Below are 20,995 nucleotides of genomic sequence, written 5' to 3'. Positions count from 1 at the left end.
ATCCCTGCTACACCTTCCTCTCCCTCTCTCCCAGCTTTCTATCCCTGCTACTCCTTCCTCTCCCTCTCTCCCAGCTTTCTATCCCTGCTACACCTTCCTCTCCCTCCCTCTCCCAGCTTTCTATCCCTGCTACACCTTCCTCTCCCTCTCTCTCAGCTTTCTATCCCTGCTACACCTTCCTCTCCCTCTCTCCCAGCTTTCTATCCCTGCTACTCCTTCCTCTCCCTCTCTCCCAGCTTTCTATCCCTGCTACACCTTCCTCTCCCTCCCTCTCCCAGCTTTCTATCCCTGCTACACCTTCCTCTCCCTCCCTCTCCCAGCTTTCTATCCCTGCTACACCTTCCTCTCCCTCTCTCCCAGCTTTCTATCCCTGCTACACCTTCCTCTCCCTCTCTCCCAGCTTTCTATCCCTGCTACACCTTCCTCTCCCTCTCTCCCAGCTTTCTATCCCTGCTACACCTTCCTCTCCCTCTCTCCCAGCTTTCTATCCCTGCCACACCTTCCTCTCCCTCTCTCCCAGCTTTCTATCCCTGCCACACCTTCCTCTCCCTCTCTCCCAGCTTTCTATCCCTGCTACACCTTCCTCTCCCTCTCTCCCAGCTTTCTATCCCTGCTACACCTTCCTCTCCCTCTCTCCCAGCTTTCTATCCCTGCTACACCTTCCTCTCCCTCTCTCCCAGCTTTCTATCCCTGCTACACCTTCCTCTCCCTCTCTCCCAGCTTTCTATCCCTGCTACACCTTCCTCTCCCTCTCTCCCAGCTTTCTATCCCTGCTACTCCTTCCTCTCTCTCTCTCCCAGCTTTCTATCCCTGCTACACCTTCCTCTCCCTCTCTCCCAGCTTTCTATCCCTGCTACACCTTCCTCTCCCTCTCTCCCAGCTTTCTATCCCTGCTACACCTTCCTCTCCCTCTCTCCCAGCTTTCTATCCCTGCCACACCTTCCTCTCCCTCTCTCCCAGCTTTCTATCCCTGCTACACCTTCCTCTCCCTCTCTCCCAGCTTTCTATCCCTGCTACACCTTCCTCTCCCTCTCTCCCAGCTTTCTATCCCTGCTACACCTTCCTCTCCCTCTCTCCCAGCTTTCTATCCCTGCTACACCTTCCTCTCCCTCTCTCCCAGCTTTCTATCCCTGCTACTCCTTCCTCTCTCTCTCTCCCAGCTTTCTATCCCTGCCACACCTTCCTCTCCCTCTCCCAGCTTTCTATCCCTTCTACACCTTCCTCTCCCTCTCTCCCAGCTTTCTATCCCTGCTACACCTTCCTCTCCCTCTCTCCCAGCTTTCTATCCCTGCTACACCTTCCTCTCCCTCTCTCCCAGCTTTCTATCCCTGCTACACCTTCCTCTCCCTCTCTCCCAGCTTTCTATCCCTGCTACACCTTCCTCTCCCAGCTTTCTATCCCTGCTACACCTTCCTCTCCCAGCTTTCTATCCCTGCTACACCTTCCTCTCCCAGCTTTCTATCCCTGCTACACCTTCCTCTCCCTCTCTCCCAGCTTTCTATCCCTGCTACACCTTCCTCTCCCTCTCTCCCAGCTTTCTATCCCTGCTACACCTTCCTCTCCCTCTCTCTCAGCTTTCTATCCCTGCTACACCTTCCTCTCCCTCTCTCCCAGCTTTCTATCCCTGCTACACCTTCCTCTCCCTCTCCCACACACAGCCGAAGAAGACCGTATTTCTCCTTTCTGCTCTCCAGTGTGGAAGAAACCTTCCACTTGCCTCCCTGTAGCCGCCGCGGCTCGAAAGGATATTTGCCGAGCAGTTTCTTGGCGAGCTCGGTGGAGGGGAGGTACCAGGGATGCATCATCAGGAACATGCGGACCAGGGAGCTGTCCGTCAGCGTTCCTTTGTCATCTGGACAGAGGGGGGGGAACACAGATGAGGTGACACCCCCCCCCTCCCTCACGGGTTGGGGGGGGGGGGTGGGAGGCCAGAGAGGCGACGCCGACGGGTGGCCGGACTCACCGAACGCGCCGACGCAGGCCTCCACCATCTCGTCCACGGTCGCCGGCTGTTCCAGCGACGGGGTCGCCATTCCGCCCTCCCTCCGCGGGCGTTCTCCTCAAGCCGGCAGGACTGGGGGGGGGGGGACAGAGGAGAAGAGCAGGGTGTATCTGGGTGCGTGCGGTGTAGCAGCGCTTTTTCAGCGAAAGGGATCCCACCGCCTGCCTTCCGGTGACGCGCGCAAAAGTGCCAGAAAAAGAACCGATTGGGGAATGAAGAACTTGCGAAACGAGGGAGGGCGAGCGATTCTAGGAAATCTGCTCTCTGCAGGCATCCTGTGCTGCTCGTGGGCCCTATCTGCACACTGAAGATAGAAGACAATCCCGTCCGTGACACACTGTTCAAAACAAGATCAGATAGCCTGGCCAGAACAGAGCAGATCGTATGCGTACGATACGAGTACACATACTGCCAGGAGCAGAATAATCCCGATTAAATTCAACAAAACTGTAATGGTCTTAGTCCTTGCGTCTCATCCAGGAGAGCTGAGGCTGCTGCTGGAAGAGGTGTTAGTGGGGCCAGCAGAGGGCGCTCACCCTGCGGTCCGTGTGGGTCCTGATGCCCCAGTATAGTGACGGGGGACACTAGACTGTAAACAGGCGCCGTCCTTCAGATGAGACGTCAAACCGAGGTCCTGACTCTCTGTGGTCATTAAAAATCCCAGGGCGTTTCTCGAGAAGAGTAGGGGTGTTACCCCGGTGTCCTGGCCAAATTCCCCCCTGGCCTTCACCCATCATGGCCTCCTAATAACCCCCCTCTCTGAACTGGCTCCATCACTCTGCTCTCCTCCCCACTGAGAGCTGGGGTGTGGGGAGCGGACTGGCGCCTCATCCAGGTGGGGGTACACACTGCTGGGGGTGGAGGGGATCCCCCTGACCCGTACACAGCTCTGAGTGGAGGCTCCAGAAAGGCGCTATATAGAAGTGTCAGGAGTATTCATATTCTCCCCGGCCCATCATGAGGGAGAACGTGACGTCCCCCCCCAAAAAAAGGGGGAACCCCTTGGGAGAACAGGCGGCAAAACCCCCCACAATGGGGCGTCCCCCAAAAAGATCGTGCCCCACCCCCTCCCCCCTCGGCCTCAATTTTCAGCAGAGGCAGGAAGAGGGACCTGTGGTAGTGGAAATGTGAGGCACCGTGCTCTGTGTGTGTGTGTGTGTGAGGGGTGGGGTAGGCATGAGGGCAGGGTCCCCCTGTGTGTGTTTTCGCCTTGGCTGTTTTTCCGGCGAACGACACGACCGCAGACCGAAAACAGAGCGTTTCTGGAAAAAATAGGGGAGGTGCAGGCGCTGCCACCTCCTGCCACGGCCGCCCCCCCCAGCTCACGCGCCCTGCTCGCCCCGGGGGGGACAATGCGGCTCTTTCTCCCGGGGCCCTGCGATCCCGAGAGGCGCCGGCCAGATAACGGTCCCCCTCCTTCGCAGCACGCTCCAGAAAGCAAACAGGAAGTCGTCTGTGTGTGAGAGCAGCCCACAGTGTCCTCTTCTTGCTCAGAAAAACAGAACAGCTGGGAGAGATGGGGCGTGTGTGTGTGTGTGTGTGTTACGCTGCCCGGTCAGTGAACTTTGGGCAGCCGCTTGATGAAAACAGACACTTGCTAACTGCAGTTTTTACACAACATTTTTCTCCCAAAACCAGGCTCTGCTGCTGAGGGTGATGCCCCATGACAAGACTTCCACACACGTGCCCACCCCATCCCAGGCACACGACCGGGTGGCACCCAGCAGCTGCTCGACTCATACAGCTGGGGGCAGGAGTGTGGGTGTAGACAGAGCCTTGTGTCTTGTGTGTGTGTGTAGCAGGGCAGCAGGCCCTTAGGGTAGGTGTTTTGTGTGTGTGTGTGCACGTTATGTGGGTGCGTATATGCACATGTGTATGTTTGTGCCTGTGTGTGTGTGTAGGCATGCATGTGTGTGTGCAGGCATGCATGCTGGCGTGTGTGTGCGTCTGTGTATGTCTCTGTTTGTATGCATGCATGCTTGCGTGTGTGTGTGTGTCTGTGTATGTCTCTGTTTGTATGCATGCATGCTTGCATGTGTGTGTGTGTCTGTGTATGTCTCTGTTTGTATGCATGCATGCTTGCGTGTGTGTGTGTGTGTGTGTGTCTGTGTATGTCTCTGTTTGTATGCATGCGTGCTTGCATGGGTGTGTGTTCCTGTGTGTGTGTGTGTGTGTTCCTGTGTGTGTGTGTGTGTTCCTGTGTGTGTGTGTGTGTGTGTGTGTGTGTGTTTCCAGGTGTGTGTGTGTGTGTGTGTTCCTGTGTGTGTGTGTTTCCAGGTGTGTGTGTGTGTTTCCAGGTGTGTGTGTGTGTGTGTTCCTGTGTGTGTGTGTGTTTCCAGGTGTGTGTGTGTGTGTGTGTGGGAATGCGTGTGCGTGTGGTTAGCATCAGCCAGGAGCCACGGTGGGCTCTGACAGATGGCCTAACCTCCAGCAGCGCCAAGCCCCCCCCCCCAGCCAGCGTTCCATCAGGGCCGCGAGCAGGGCAGAGAGGTCCCCCCCCGCTCCCCTCTTCCCGATCCGGAAGAGCGCGCTACGCTGCGGACTGCCTCCCACCCCTCCCCGCTGCGAGAAGCTTGCCGCGATGGGGGGGAAAAGGGTCATGCGGGCCGAGCCGGAACGAGCGTCTCCGGAAGAGTGCTATATAAGCGCAAGGAATTCTCCTTAAAGCCAGCGGTATTCTCTCAGCACAAACAAGGGGAAATCGTGGGGATACATCCACGTGAAAGAGGGGGGGGGGCGCGGTTCTCAGCGCCATTCGATCTCGCACCCCAGCTTGCGAGACGGACCCCCCGGGACCCTCGGCAGAGCCGGGCGGAGGTGGTGGGTCCGCATGGGTATTTAGGGGCTTTCGCGGAAACTGGCGGTTGGATTTTGAGGCAGGGCCAGAGCGCCTATCGTGCTTTCAGGAAGCTGAAGCACTTCAAGGCTGACGAGGCGCTGCAGATCGTGTCTGAGCAGCCTTGCGCCGAATCCGCTTTCACTTTTGCCCTGGTCTGCTGGTTCGGGGGATCGGCGTCCCCAAACCATTCTCAAACTGGTGCTGATCTTTCCGCCCTCTCCCACATCCACGGGTTGGTCTTGCGTTAAGCCTATTCCATCCTATAGGATCTCTTCCCAGGATTTGCCCTAATGAATTCCAGCTCCTCCCCTAGGAGCACAGACTTCCCAATTTCAAACCAGACAGGTTCAAGTCGCATTTAGACCTGGGGCCATGACCTTGCGGACCAGATTATTCTGTACATGCATTTTGTTTCTGCGTCGTCTTTATGCTGTCTGTAAAACACACTGCCCCCTTTGGGGATAATACAGACACACTGCCTCTCTATAGAGCCATCGAAACCATTACTCAAGTCTTCAAATTGGGTAGTGGGGGGCAGCCATCACTTTGCCACCTACAAGCTGTTAGGAAAGGCGCTGAAAATGAAAGGTTTACTATTGCACTCACAAGGAAAGCCTTCCTTTAAAAGAGGAGCACGTCTCCAGCTCGCCCAGCTACTCGGTGGCGCGTCGATCTCATCATCCAGGTGTTTCCTGAACGATCCAGGGGAAACCGGCACAGGTGAGGCCGTCTGTTCCAGGCACCTACCACCCTTTGCGTAAAGAAGCACCCGTTTAACCAAATTTCCCCCCTGGCCTTTACCCATCATGGCCTCCTAATCACCCCCCTCTCTGAACTGGCTCCATCACTCTGCTCTCCTCCCCCCTGAGAGCTGGGGTGTGGGGAGCGGACTGGCGCCTCATCCAGGTGGGGGTACGAACTGGTGGGGGGTGAAGGGGATCCCCATGACCTCTACAGAGCTCTGAGTGGAGGGTCCAGAAAAGCGCTCTAGAAGTGTAAACAGTTTATCTGTTTCAGTTCACTGCTTTTGAGAGCACAAGTTGTGCATCAGAAATATTTTATCCAAGACGTGCAATTCACTGAAGTTAGGCAGTTGGAACTCTGTCATTAGATGCAAGGTCTAGTAATAAACTTAAACTTTACAGCGTGGTTATTTTTTTTTTTATCAAAGTGACTGTAACAGGACACATTTGCTTGTTCTTCTTTTTGCAGGACTGGAGCCCTCTACTGCTGTGCCCCCTGAGCATTAACCCTTTGAACCCTGACCTCTGACCTCTGCCCCTAGCTGCCAAGCCCCGCGTTCGTGAAACTCCTGCTCGCCGCGAAAACATTCAAACGGCAGGAGGGGCACATCGACAAAGTCTGCCTCGGCCGCACCGAACCCCGAGACGCGATGCTTTTTAAAAACATATTTTGCTCGTACCAAGCGCACACATACATACCAGGGTGGAGACGAACATAGTCGTGACGCGGTCGTCTCCGGAAACCCACAGGCAGGGCATGAGCGCCGGGGGTCAGCTCAGATCAGAGTGAGCGCAGGGTGTCGTAAGTTTAGCAACGGTGGTTTGATTGTGAAACCTACCCCCCCTTCCCCTGCCTCCAGAGGAAAGGACTATGAAACTGCACTTAAAAAACACACACACACACACACACTCTCACTGACACACACAGAGACACACAAAACAGACACACACTACCTGACACACACAAAGACAATGACACACTCACAGACACACTGACACACTGCGACACAGAAAACAAACACACTGACACACACATAGAGACACACAGACACACTCACTGACACATTCCCTAACACACAAAGACACAAAAAAACAGACACTCACACACACACACACACACAGTGAAATTAACTAGTGCAATTACAAGCAGTCTATCAAGCCTATCTGACGTGTGTGGGAGGATTCCTGTACCCCTGGCAAGACCGGGAACATGCAAACTCCACCCAGACGGGTGCCTGGGGCCAGAATCGAACCCAGGAAACGCCAGGCAACCTCCTGCTGGGGCAAGAGCCTGACACACACACACACACACACACACACACACACACACACACACACACACACACACACACACACACACACACACACGGGGGGGGGACTGGGGGATTGATCTGTAGAGTCAAAATATGTCTACATAGATGCATCAGCTCTGCCTTCTCCCCCTGCTCGGTCCTCGGAGGCGTGAGAGCGTTAAGTCACTCCACAGAGCCCACCCCCTCCTCCTTCCACGCTGGTGGGCGGACACACGGAATTACAGCCCTTCAGAAGCACAGCGAGCCGAGCAGGGAGAACTGGGGAAGACCTCGGAGCCGTCTTCTCCCTCTGCTATTTTTGGACTCCGTGACCAACGGCGCATCCCAGCGTTTGGGTTACTGACCGTGGGGGAGGACGATGTCTGAAATGCATGCGCTCTCAAAATACGCCATCTGCACGAGACTGGACTCGACAGAACTCAGGGCTCCCGATTCACCTATCTGACATCAAGGGGGGAGACTGGGAGTTTATTAGTTCCCAACCTGAGGATTTCATCCCACTTATTCCTTAAGGATCCCAGGGAATCAGATTCAACAGGACAGCCGGGCGCTTTGTTCCAGACACCCACCACTCTTTGGGTACAGGTTGACGAGGTGCTTTCTGACTGCAGCATCAAAGGCACGCCCCTCTCCACCTGGGTCCTCAGATCCATGTTTCTAGGTTTCCCAGATTCTGCAAGTAACCCCCTGTCTGAAATAAAGGTCCCCTCTGTCTCACCCGCCCGGGACTGAAGAGACTCCGTTCTTTTATGGTCTCCGAGCGGGACGAGGGATGAGCCTCATCGTCTTTCCGAGATTCCGATTCCACAGGAGCGACGCGCTCTGTGTCACAGAACCTGAAGCAGCCCCCCGAGTTTGAAACTGAAGGCTTGAAACTGAAATCTTCAAAGCTCTCAAAGGGAGCAGCTTTCAGAGACCAGGGCTAACGAATCGCACTCGATCACCTCTGGTCCTGGAGCGCCCCAATCCAGACAGTCTCCCAGGTCACCCTGAACCTGCTGGAATTTCCAGATTAAGACGTGTGTTCAAGCAAACGATCAGTTAAGCAAGTTTCAATGAATGGAACACTGGTCCTGCAGGGGTGAAGGACTGTCTGAGTTTTGCTTGAGGTTGATCTCCAACTTCCTCAACTGAACCACAGTTAGATTGGTCCAGGTCGATTTTTTTTAAAGTCAACCCCTAAACCCTATCGGACTGGGGCTCTGTAAAATAACACAAGGTGGTCCAAGATTCGCGTTTAACAAGTTTAAGAGCTGAGAAACCCGGCTAAGCACGTTATTAGGGACCGATTACACAGCCGACACCTCAGGTGCACAAAGAAGGAAGTAAAATCTTGGAGCACGAGCAGCAAGCCCACTGTTCAAGCAAGAACTCACACTCACACTCACACTCACACTCACACTCACACTCACACTCACACTCACACTCACACTCACACTCACACTCACACTCACACTCACACTCACACTCACACTCACACTCACACTCACACTCACACTGAACCACGGGCAAGAAGGAAATAAAAATTCAGCGTGCCCCCCCCTTCTGTGCCCGGCGTCCTTAACCAGCTGACTCGAATCCCGCCATCGGGCACTTTCGACCTCCTGAGTAGCGATGATGATGACGACGACGAGAAGGAGCTCTCATAGGGCTCGGTGAGGGAGGACTGGTCATACTCACAAGGGCTGGCCTGATCAGAAATAGCCCCATCGGCTATCGGGTCAGCCCGTCCAGTCCACTGCCTCCCACACAGCGGCTTGTTTAGAGCAAACACTGCCCTGGTGTTCGCTGTGTGTGCCAGTCTTCCTGCCTGCATGCAAATCAGCAACGTACAGCCCTGCACCCTGGCAGCCAGCACGAGGTGGGTGTGCCCGGGGGCTCTCTGACTGCACAGCAGATCTAACGCAAAAAACAAAACCACTCAGTCCAGTTACAGCCTGAAACAGCACCAAAATGGCTGGTGTTCAACTCGCAGTTCTACCAGGATCAGAAACCAAGGACGGGACACTGAGCACACTGTACAAGTCAGTTTGCTCGTGTAAATGTGGGTTTTTGTAGTTGTATTGTGCATTTAACACTGTTCACTACCATTGCACTGGAATTCACTGGGCTGCGCTTTTACCCTGATCTCACTGGGCTTTACTGCGCTGGACTGTGCTTTTACCCTGATCTCACTGGGCTTTACTGCGCTGGACTGTGCTTTTACCCTGATCTCACTGGGCTTTACTGCGCTGGACTGTGCTTTCACCCTGATCTCTCTGTGCTTTACTGTGCTTTTACTCTGATCTCACAGGGCTCTACTGCGCTGGACTGTGCTTTTACCCTGATCTCACTGGACTTTACTGTGCTCTTACCCTGATCTCACTGGGCTTTACTGCACTGGACTGTACTTTTACCCTGATCTCACTGGACTTTACTGTGCTCTTACCCTGATCTCACTGGGCTTTACTGCACTGTACTGTACTTTTACCCTGATCTCACTGGGCTTTACTGTGCTCTTACCCTGATCTCACTGGGCTTTACTGCACTGGACTGTGCTTTTACCCTGATCTCACTGGGCTTTACTGTGCTCTTACCCTGATCTCACTGGGCTTTACTGCACTGGACTGTGCTTTTACCCTGCTCTGACTGTTCCTTACTGCACTGGCCTGTTTTTGCCATGATATGCCACAGTCAGCTTTTACAGGAATACCAAAACAATGAATCAGGCCCAGCCTCTTTCTGCAGGAAAACAAGAAGAAGTTCTGTTTGAACAGCGCAGACAAGGTGAAGGTCAGCTTCCTTCCTGATTCTGAAATGATGTGCCCCAGTCACCTAATTGGTCATTACGAGGATATTTAACTGAGTTTGAGGATCAGTAACAAAGAAAAAAACAGAATCATGGGAGTTTTTGCCCGTCTTCCTGAAACTCACCATGTGGAGAAGGGTGCAAATGGATGTTATCTGCAGATCGTTCAGCACCCTGACAGACAAACTGTCAGAAATAACTGCCTAGACTTCCATCCAGCGCAGTGCGTGATGGAGCCCTTGAACGGATGGCTGAGCGAGATGTTTATTATTTTCAACAGCTTATTTTGACAGACGCCTTAATCCCACACATACGGGCTCCCTCCTATCAAGACGCTAGCCGATACCCTCAACAGCAGGTTAATCCACTCTGGTACCTGCAGCGGCCGAATGTCACAGCACTGACTCCGCCAGGATGTTCCCCCAAAGCCCATGGGGGGGACCCCTCAGCCAGCAGCTTTGGATGCATCTCTGCTGGAGGCCACCTGCAGATCTTGAGGCCGTGTGGCACGGACGCATTAGCCAGGTCTGCTGTTGCTTCTAGCCGAGCGCCAAAAAAAAGGCAATGCAACCAACAACTAGGACCCTCCTCCCGTTTTCTCTCAACCAGCAGTACAGCACTATTTTTGGTCAAAAAAATATTAAGACATCTGGAGGCGGAGTGCTCCTCCTAGACACGGTATGTCCCCTCCGAGTGAATTCTCTGCATTTATACGATTTCCTCACGACCGCACACCAAAAGTCTGGTCTGCTACTACTTGACAGCCAGCAGGAGTCAAGGGACATACAATGTGCCGAGATATTCCCAAAACCTTTGGATAGGAGGGGTCAGTCTTGTGGAATGATTCCGATCTATAAACACCGAGTAAGATGTTCTGTGTCAGTATTTTCCCCCCCAGCAGTTCCCTTTTCACACAGCCAGCTTGAGAAACCAGCCACACCTCTCCATAGCAAAGACCTCAAGTCCTGAGGCACCTGCAGATCTGGGTCAGACCTGGGTCAGCACAGGCAGTGGAGCACTGTAGGAGAGCAGGAAGGGGGCAGGAGGGAGGGAGGGGGACCCCCCCTTCCCCGTGTGTGAAGTCGGTTCATTGAAATATTTGCATTTTAGTTGCTAGTCCCACAAGCGTGAGATCTTATTTCACTCACAAAACACAGCAGTTACAGCTCTGGCTGGTTTAGGAGCTGGGAACAAACAGTTCTCATTTGTCTTTTTATCAGGAAGTCAGTGAAGAGGTCTGATTGTGTCACCGACACATACATACTATGATCTCTGCTAACGTCCTCCTATACCCACAAGGACTGTACTCCTACACCACTACACACACATGCAAGCCGAAATTGTACTGTCCCCTCGATAGCCCAGTGAAACTGTACCGGTCGAAATAATTTTTTATATTTATTAATTAACCACACTATTTTTGCACTGTTCCAAGAATTACCTTGAACTGTTTTTGTCCTGTTATATATTTTCTCTGTTTGCGGAATTTTGCAGTTTTGATTACATGTTATTTATGTTATGTTATTACACGTTACTGTTATTGCTATGGTGTAACTGTCTATTGTCTTATCTTCTGTCCTATTTCTATACTGCACCTGAGTGACTAATGAGAAACACTTTTCATTATACTGTGCACCTGTGTCAGTTTAATGACAATAAAGTTGATTTGAATTGAATACCCGCAGGTGGGGGGGGGGGGGGTCACCAGGCCCAGGAACTGGGGGACCCCCCTGCTGTAACGGCTCGTGCGTTGATCCTTTCAGGAACAAACGGAAAGTGGCGATGGAATACACACACACACACACACACACACACACTCAAGCTCAGGGACACACGGAGACACGGAGACACACACACACAAGCTCAGGGACACACACAGAGACACCCACACACACACACAAGCTCAGGGACACACACAGAGACACCCACACACACACTCAAGCTCAGGGACGCACACAGAGACACACACACACTCAAGCTCAGGGACGCACACAGAGACACGGAGACACACACACACAAGCTCAGGGACACACGGAGACACACACACACACAAGCTCAGGGACACACGGAGACACACACACACACAAGCTCAGGGACACACGGAGACACACACACACACACACACACACACACACACACACACACACACACACAAGCTCAGGGACGCACACAGAGACACACACACACTCAAGCTCAGGGACACACGGAGACGGAGACACACACACACACTCAAGCTCAGGGACGCACACAGAGACACACACACACACTCAAGCTCAGGGACACACACAGAGACACACACACACACTCAAGCTCAGGGACGCACACAGAGACACACACACACACTCAAGCTCAGGGACGCACACAGAGACACACACACACACTCAAGCTCAGGGACGCACACAGAGACACACACACACACACACACACACACACACACACACAGGCGGTCGCTCTTCCGGAATGTGTTATGCAGTGAACATCGGGCAGCTGACGAAAGCTTCAGAGCCCAGAAGTTAAACAGGAAGCATCTGCCGAGCCCGATTGAGCGGCGCTATCTCCGCTGGAGGCGGGGGACGCGCGGGAGAGCAGATACGGACCCCCAGGAGGGCCTTATCTCTGCGCCGCGCCGTCAGCTGGCCGCTTGAAGTCCCCGCCCCCCCCAGGCCCGTTCCTAAAACACGCATCCCAATGGGATTCTTGGAAAGACGTGGGATGAGAGGCTGGGGTCCGTGAGTTCCCGAGGAACCGAACGAGGGTCACCGTAGGGGGTTTCTCAAGTGGGCCCGAGTTCCTTTAGCCCCTAAGCATCCTGGGTAGGCAGCACGATCAGGGTGAATCGCCTTCGCTCTTTCACTTTTCGGTGAGTCATTTTGCTCGCCACTGTGTTTTTCAACACAACCTCCTTTTGCACCCCGCTGCCAGTCCCACCCGTGCTCGGGAGCACTTCGATCTCAGGAGCCTGTCCTGGAGCCCACAAGTCGTTGAAGCACACCAGCAGTGTGTGTGTGTGTGTGTGTGTGTGTGTGTGTGTGTGTGTGTGTGTGTGTGTGTGTGTGTGTCCCTGAGCTTGTGCGTGTGTGTGTGTGTCTCTGTGTCTCCGTGTGTCCCTGAGCTTGTGCGTGTGTGTCTCTGTGTCTCCGTGTGTCCCTGAGCTTGTGTGTGTGTGTCTCCGTGTGTCCCTGAGCTTGTGTGTGTGTGTCTCCGTGTGTCCCTGAGCTTGTGTGTGTGTGTCTCCGTGTGTCCCTGAGCTTGTGTGTGTGTGTCTCCGTGTGTCCCTGAGCTTGTGTGTGTGTCTCCATGTCTCCGTGTGTCCCTGAGCTTGTGTGTGTGTCTCCATGTCTCCGTGTGTCCCTGAGCTTGTGTGTGTGTCTCCATGTCTCCGTGTGTCCCTGAGCTTGTGTGTGTGTCTCCATGTCTCCGTGTGTCCCTGAGCTTGTGTGTGTGTCTCCATGTCTCCGTGTGTCCCTGAGCTTGTGTGTGTGTCTCCATGTCTCCGTGTGTCCCTGAGCTTGTGTGTGTGTCTCCGTGTCTCCGTGTGTCCCTGAGCTTGTGTGTGTGTCTCCATGTCTCCGTGTGTCCCTGAGCTTGTGTGTGTGTCTCCATGTCTCCGTGTGTCCCTGAGCTTGTGTGTGTGTCTCCATGTCTCCGTGTGTCCCTGAGCTTGTGTGTGTGTCTCCATGTCTCCGTGTGTCCCTGAGCTTGTGTGTGTGTGTCTCCATGTCTCCGTGTGTCCCTGAGCTTGTGTGTGTGTGTCTCCGTGTGCTTCTCTGAGCTTGAGTGTGTGTGTCTCCGTCTCCGTGTGTCCCTGAGCTTGAGTGTGTGTGTGTGTGTGTCTCCGCGTGTCCATAAGCTCGAGTGTGTGTGTCTCCATGTGTCCATAAGCTCGAGTGTGTGTGCCTCTGTGTGTGTCTCTGAGCTCGAGGGTCCCTGAGCTTGAGGGTGTGTGAGGGTGTGTGTGCGTCTTTGTATGCGCCCTTGAGTTCCAGTGTGTGTCTGTGTGAGTGCTTGTAGGAGCCCTGCGTGCCCTGGCTCGGACCCAAGGCTACGCTCTCGTGAGACGCAGGGGTAAACGTCCCTTGGGGAAAAAGCTCCATCTAGCCACGACGTAGAGAGGATTTTGGAAGCTCGAATCAAGCGTTTGTGTCGGACGCAGGGTTCTGGAGAATCTGGCGACCTCCTGGAGGCACGGCCTGGAGTCAGTCATCGCTGTTTTGGCTGAAACCTTTTTCAGGCAGACACAAGAACACAGCTCAAGGGCAGAATACAAGGGCAAAAAAAGCAATCCGGCAATGTGTATATTACAATAAGTGGGAATTTAAAGCAATGCAATGGACTATTAAGACTAAAAACCGATGAATCGATCCCAGTGATTCACCTTCTACAAAGAGGTTGTTCCATGCATCCACAACTCTGTGCGTAAAGAGGCTCCTCCTAGACTCTCCTGCCTTGAACTCCCATTCTAATTCCTTCAGACCAGAGGTGGCCACAGCATTCTGTGGCCAAGTCAGGTGCCAGTCAGTCAAGCCACACAAGGAACATTGCTGCGCGAACCCCTGCTCTCTTTGGGAACAAGCTGCACGCCCCTGATGCCCTCTGAATTCAACAACAGAGGACTGCAAGGGGTGCCATCTACGTGGAGTTTGCATGTTCTCACGCGCGGCTTCCACTGGGTGCTCCGAATTCCTCCCACCATCCCAAAGGATGCTAGTGCTGGTGCCGTAGGTAAATTGTCTCCCGGGAAAACTGGCCCTGTGTGCAAGTGTGCGTACGTTCGTGTCTGTCTGTGCCCTGGTGTCCCATCCAGGGTGTGCTGGATGAAGTGTGAAAATGAATGCATGGATTTCAAGGGACAGAGCGAGAGAAAAGCAGTCCAAGCTCATTCAAGTGTGTCTCTGTGCTGTGGGTGCGTCTCTTTGTCCTGCAGGTCTCTGTACGTCCAATGTGTCTCTGTGTTGCAAGAGTGCGTCTCTCTGTGCTGTGTGAGTATCTGTGTCCTTTGTGTTCCTGTGTTGGGAGAGTGTCTCTCTGTGTCCTGTGTCTCTCTGTGCTGTGAGTGTCTCTCTGTGTCCGGTGTCTCTCTGTGCTGTGAGTGTAGCTCTCTGTGCTGTGTCTCTCTGTGCTGTGAGAGTGTCTCTGTGTCCTGTGAGTGTGGCTCTCTGTGTCTTGTGTCTCTCTGTGCTGTGAGTGTGGCTCTCTGTGTCTTGTGTCTCTCTGTGTCCTGTGAGAGTGCCTCTGTGTCCTGTGTCTCTCTGTGTCCTGTGAGAGTGCCTCTGTTTCCTGTGTCTCTCTGTGCTGTGAGAGTGTCTCTCTGTGCTGTGAATGTAGCTCTCTGTGTCCTGTGTCTCTCTGTGTCCTGTGAGAGTGTCTCTCTGTCCTGTGAGTGTAGCTCTCTGTGTCCTGTGAGAGTGTCTCTCTGTGTCCTGTGAGAGTGTCTCTCTGTCCTGTGAGTGTAGCTCTCTGTGTCCTGTGAGAGTGTCTCTCTGTGTCCTATGAGTGTCAGTACTGTAGGAGAGAGAAAGAATGTATTGGTCGCGGACGCGTGTGATAAAGTCGATGTGACAGCCCTCGCTTTGAGCAAGTCTCGCCGCTTACTCCACTGTCGAAACGCTCACCCTACCCCGTTTGCGTCAGCTGGAACCGGCAGTGGGTAGTTTCACTTCCTGCACCGAAACCCCAGTACGAGCCGTCCTGTAACCTTCGCATTGCTGTCTTGTTGTTTCGGTTGGGACGCGCGGGGAGTAACTAACGGGCTTTTTCCACATTAAAAAAAAAAATCTCCGAGACACGGTCCTGAGGGTGACTGCGCTTCAGAGCTCTCTCCCAAACACAAACACAAACTCAGGGCCCTGCCTTGGGGGGTGGTTCTGGGTCGTGAAACTGAAGTTTCTAGTTCCTCTCCCCCCCTCCACGGAAAGGATGTAAACTCACGGCTCGTGTCTCAACAAAGACACACTCCCTCCGGCCCTGTCCATCTGTCGAGCCGGAGCCGGTCTGGCCGGGACGACACAGCGAGATCAAGACGCTCTTCGCCGATCAAAACCTGCGCAGACTGCCGATTAAATGGGCCGAAGTTCTTCAGAACTTTATCCCCTCCCCGCCGTTAGGGGGGTGCGTGAGACCCCGGCCTGCGACCCCCGGCGTGTTGTCACTGGGGAGAACGAGCCCTCTGCTCTCGGCGCCCACGACACGCGTCACCATCGCGGAGCGTGGAAAACAAAACAAAAAAACCCTTCGCGCCGGAGACCAGACGGTGGAGCGCGGGCTGCCGCCGTTTTCTGCCCTGAGCCGGTGGCGGGGACGTGGGGGTCACCCAGTTAAGAGAATGGACAGGGTGAAAGTAGCCCCCATATTTGAACCGCAGACGTACCCTGCGGTGGACTGCCGTCCTGCCCTGCGCCCGTTGATAGACCCCGGCTGCCCCCACGCCCCTGAACCGGCTGAAGAGGTTAAAAAACGGATGTATTAAAAATGAATGCATTCGCCTGGAGGCCAGCAGTATCTCCTCAGAATCAATCGATACCGCAGAGAACCGGATGCAAATGAACAGCACCAGCGGGCATTCAGACGACAACGCGTGTTAACGACGTTACATGACATAATTGCGTTTTTTGTGGTTTTATTCAAGACGTTTAAACAAAAAAAAAGCGAGCGTGGCTTACAGGAAGTTCCAACTTACGTCTCCATCAGTGTTCATATACAGTGGAACCTTTTTTGTGGTAAACAAAATCACAGTTCCACAAGTGTTCTTGACCATTACAAGCCTGTTTTTTCCCCACGGACACATCAGACCCATCTCATGACCTCATTCGTTCACCACGGTGATTTACTACAGTGTGTGTTTTAAGTGTGACCCCTTTGCTCTCATGGTCCCGCAGGTCCAGTCTGACCCCAGACAGGCTCTGAAGAGGCTACACTAGGGGGTTCCCAATTCTGGGCCTGGTGACCCCCACATCTGCTGGTCTGCATCTCTGCCGAGCCCTGGCCGACCCAGTCCTCTTCACTGACTTCACAACAAGATGGATGTGAACTGTGTATAACCCCCCCCACCCCACCTCATACACATGCTGGAGCTCCAGATGTTGTGTTTGGTCTGTGAAATAAAATCCCAGACTTGGTACTGGAAACGCGATGCAACTATTCCAGTGCAGCACCTCGGTAGGCCCCCGTGATCTCATGAAGGAGGGAGGGACTGGAGACCAGCAGGTGTGTGGGGTCACCAGCACCAGGACTGGGAACTGCCCATCACTTTCAATAACCACTTCTTCCATTGCAAGGTCACTGGAGCTGGAGTCTATCCCAGCAAGCAACGGGCACGAGGCAGGGTACACCCTGGGTGGGACGTCAGTCCATCACAGGACACACACACACTCACAGCAGGGCCAGTTTTCCCAGAAGCCACTTAACCCACCAGCCTGTCAGTGGACTGTGGGAGGAAACCCACACAAACGCAGGGAGAACATGCAAACTCCACACAGACAGCCGGCAGCCAGTGAGCGGTACTCCGTGACAGCAGCCTGTGAGTCTTCCAACCTAAAGGTCACCTTTCAAGACAGCAGGGGGCGGACAAAGGACTCCATGATCTTTCAGGGCCCCCAAGATGTCCCAACAGCACCCAAGAAGAGACGAAAGGGGTTCGCAGTTCACCCCCCAGTGCGGACCCCCAAGCTGATCAGTCTGCAGCTGCTCGTTAGTCACCGGCCTATAATCGCCCTCAACAACCACCCCCCTCCATCAGAAAGCTGAGGGTGGTCTGCCCCTGCACCCCCACCTACCAGCCAGCTCCCTTTGGCATTCTGGAAAGGCCAGCAGGTGAGACTGATACACACTGGCAAACCACAGAATACCACAACGTGCTTTTATAATATCATTAATAAGAAGAATCCTGACACTTCTATATAGCGCCTTTCTGGAGCCTCCACTCAGACCTCTGTACAGGTCAGGGGGATCCCCTCCACCCCCAGCAGTGTGTACCCCCACCTGGATGAGGCGCCAGTCTGCTCCCCACACCCCAGCTCTCAGTGGGGAGGAGAGCAGAGGGATGGAGCCAGTTCAGAGAGGGGGGTTATTAGGAGGCCATGATGGGTCAAGGCCAGGGGGGAAATTTGGCCAGGACACTGGGGTAACACCCCTACTCTTCTCGAGAAACACCCTGGGGTTTTTAATGAGCACAGAGAGTCAGGACCTCGGTTTTATGTCTCATCTGAAGGACGGCGCCTGTTTACAGTCTAGTGTCCCCCGTCACTATACTGGGGCATCAGGACCCACACAGACCGCAGGGTGAGCGCCCCCTGCTGGCTCCACTAACACCTCTTCCAGCAGCAGCCTCAGCTCTCCCAGGAGTCTCCCCTCCAGGTACTGACGAGGCTCACACTGCTGGGCTCCAGTAGGGAGCTGCAGGGTGGTCTGGCTGCTGGCAAAGACCTGTATCCACTCATCAGTGGCTTAATGGCACCGCTGAGCACCTCGACAGGTGCTTTAATAAGCCTAGGTAAGCCTGCAGGAAACAGCCGTCCCTCCCAGCAGGACCAGGACCGGGACTCGGAGTGGACAGCCCCTCTCCGGGCTGCCTCAGGACACCCCCACGGAGTCCTTCAGCGAAGACCGCGCTTCACACGACACGACACGCAATATCGCACGGACGGACACGCGCTTCCAGGTCCCCGCGCTCAGCCGGTCGTAGGAAGGGGGTCCCCCTTTCACGTCCCTCCAAGGGAGGGAAGAGGGGGGGGGGGATTTACACTGCACACGCGTGATAATCACGCTTTGCGCCTCGCCAGTTGGTGCCCGTCGCCCGACAGCGTGCCTCTACATGACCAGGTGACCGCGACGCGCTGCCGCTAACTCGAAACACGAACACCCCCCGGGCGGCGGTCTCCAGCACGGCGTGCGACCCGTTTCCCACGGATAAAAAAATAAACACGCGTCACTCGGCAAGCGCTAGCCGCATCCGCTCCGCGACGAGATGCGAGGCGCGGCGCTGTGAAGGCTCAGCACCCACTTCGCTCGTTTTTAAATACCGAGAAGAGCGAGGAAGGGGGGGGCGAGGCGAGCCGCGGACGGGCGGGCGGCGACAGCGGGGACGCGGGCGTCCTCCGAGCCCGCCGCTCTGGAAAGCCGAAATCCGGGCGTCTTACCTCCTTCAGCGGCTGAGCAACCCCATCCAACAGCCGGGTCCGGCTGTCTCCCGCGGCAGAAGAACCGCCCGACACCACCACCGCCGCCTCCTCCTCCTCCTCGTCCTCCGGCTCACAGAACTCAGGAAAAGCCCTCGGACCCGGAGCTCAGGGCGCTCGGTCCGCTTCGGCCGCTGCCTGTATTCCAAACCGAGTGTGTGTGTGTGTTTGTGTGTGTGTGTGGCGCTCACAGACTGCAGCACCGCTCGGGCGAACGGGAACTCACTCGCACCGATGTAACTTTTTTTCCCCCCGCTCTTAAAGAAGAGACATTCCTCGCTGACAGGAGAAGCAGGGCGCTGGGCTGGATGCAGGCTGGAGAGAGAGAGTGTACGTGTGTGTGTGCGTGTGTGTCCGGCTGTATTTCTGTCAGCGCCAGGCAATCGCCCGCGGGCTGCGCTCGCTCGGTGCCTGTTGCGCTGCGGGGCTTCTCTCGCTGTGCTCAGCAATGTGAAGAAAAAAAAAACGTCTCTGTCTTCCTCCCCTCCCCTCCCCAGTCATTCCAATGAGCTCTCTCTCGCTCTCTCTCTCTCTCCCCTAGTTCCGCCTATTGCGGTGCTTCAACGGAGCTCAGAAGCGCAGATCCGCAGAACGACGATGATCTCGGAGCGAAGCGAGCCCGCAGAATAAAAATAAATAACTCTTCCACACGCCCCAGGCGAAGCGAGATGGCAGCCGGCGCGGGAACGGGGCCCAGGACGCATGGTCGTGTCGGCTTGAGTACCGGTCCCCGTTCAGCAGGGGGTAAAACGCAGATGCACACGCGGGACCATTCCACGCGTGATCCCTGCAGCGGGGGGGAGGGTTCATATCAACACGGCCTTTCAGACAGTGGTGAATGCGGTTAAATACCCCTCCCCCTGCTGTGCTCCGAGCGCCCCGCACCAGGGAACCCCCCAGCTCGGTGCACATACCCCATCACCACCGAAGGGTATCTGTGATCGGACCCAGGTGAGGTCATTGCCCTCAGTCGAGGGGCGCTCCGTGCTGTCAAAAGGAGCAGCACGCGATGCCGGCCGTCGGTGTGAAACGGCAATGACGTGGCTGGACCCACGGCCGAGAGATCTTCCTCGGGGGGGTAACGGTGTGATTAAGAAAAAAAAAGATATGCCGTTTTAAAGCCAAGCGCGGTACCGAGAGCTGCGGGCTGCGGCCTTTCCAGGTCCAGAATCTGCCGGTGGCATTGTGAACCGTCATGGGGAATGTCAAATAAGACGTCAGGTACCGCAAGACTTTACACTGAGGGTGGTGGGGGGGTGGAACAAGCGGCCCAGCTATGTGGTTGGAGCCGACCACATAGCTTCCAGGATCTCATCCAGCTGCTTCTTGAAAGGAGGCAGGGTATCAGCTTCGAGCCACGTGGCTGGACACGCTGTTCCACACTCCCACCACCCTTTGTGTAGAGAAAGCCCCCCCCATCCTGATCGGAGGGTCTCATCCAGCCGTGTCTTGAAAGCCCGCAGGGTATCGCCTTCAACAACAGGGCTCGGCAGCCTGTTCCACTCTCCCACCACACCCTGTCTTTAAACCAGCGCCCCGTTCGTCGGGATCCGAGGATCTCATTGAGCGAAGTGGGCGCACTACTTTACACAAAGGGCGGTAGGAGTGGGGAACAAGAGGGAGAGTCTCGGCAGGAGAATCCGATCTTCTGTTCGCAGAAAGGGGTGATATCTCACACCCTGCCAGGCCGCCTGTTTTAACAGGTTTTTTTTATGTCATGTGGAGAAAATACCATTTTAACGGCGGCAACTCGGCTAAAGCTATCCAAAGAGGAGCGCCTTTTCCCTGGGGATCTCTGGAGCTTCGTGGCCTTCCGGGGTCGGGGGGAGCCGTCACCGCGTGTTTCCTGCACGGTAAATGAGACCTCCCGCCATCGCCCCTTCACCTGCAGGGCGTGTTGTTTGCTGTCGATAGGAAACCGCGCTGCCTTCCGATAACCTGCCCTGTTTTTTTTTTCTCCGCGTCCGCTTAGTGTTGAAACGGTCTTTATTTAAAAAAAAAACAACAACCGAAATTGCTCATTTCGATTGGAGGTGTTTTTTTTTCTTGCACCGGCCGTCGGTGTTTTTCAAACTACCCGAAAAGGTTAAAAAACACCCCCAGCGCGTCCACTCGCCGGGGGGCGGTGAAAGTCATT

General features: G+C 54.8%; 1 protein-coding gene across 3 annotated transcripts in view; it reads right to left on the bottom strand.

The window, feature by feature from the left end:
- The window catches only part of LOC148646702 (RAS guanyl-releasing protein 2-like), a 41,316-nt gene extending 21,985 nt beyond the window's left edge, over positions 1–19,331 (bottom strand). Inside the window, exons 1-3 of one of the 3 annotated variants that reach the window (XM_088609207.1) lie at positions 18,820–19,331; positions 1,964–2,074; positions 1,750–1,852 (exon numbers count right to left, since the gene is read on the bottom strand). In XM_088609207.1, coding sequence (XP_088465333.1) covers positions 1,750–1,852; positions 1,964–2,033 — 173 coding nt within the window. In that variant the 5' untranslated portion in view covers positions 2,034–2,074; positions 18,820–19,331. Of the gene's footprint in view, positions 1–1,749; positions 1,853–1,963; positions 2,075–5,447; positions 5,625–18,819 lie in introns of those variants that run through there. The other 2 variants (XM_088609209.1, XM_088609208.1) reach the window with 2 other exon arrangements.
- Positions 19,332–20,995: the final 1,664 nt, after the last annotated feature.

This window comes from Lepisosteus platostomus, chromosome 16 (assembly GCF_059453375.1).
Source record: "Lepisosteus platostomus isolate fLepPlt1 chromosome 16, fLepPlt1.hap1, whole genome shotgun sequence".
NCBI lineage: Eukaryota > Metazoa > Chordata > Actinopteri > Semionotiformes > Lepisosteidae > Lepisosteus > Lepisosteus platostomus.
This window is presented reverse-complemented; position numbering and strand designations above follow the sequence as displayed.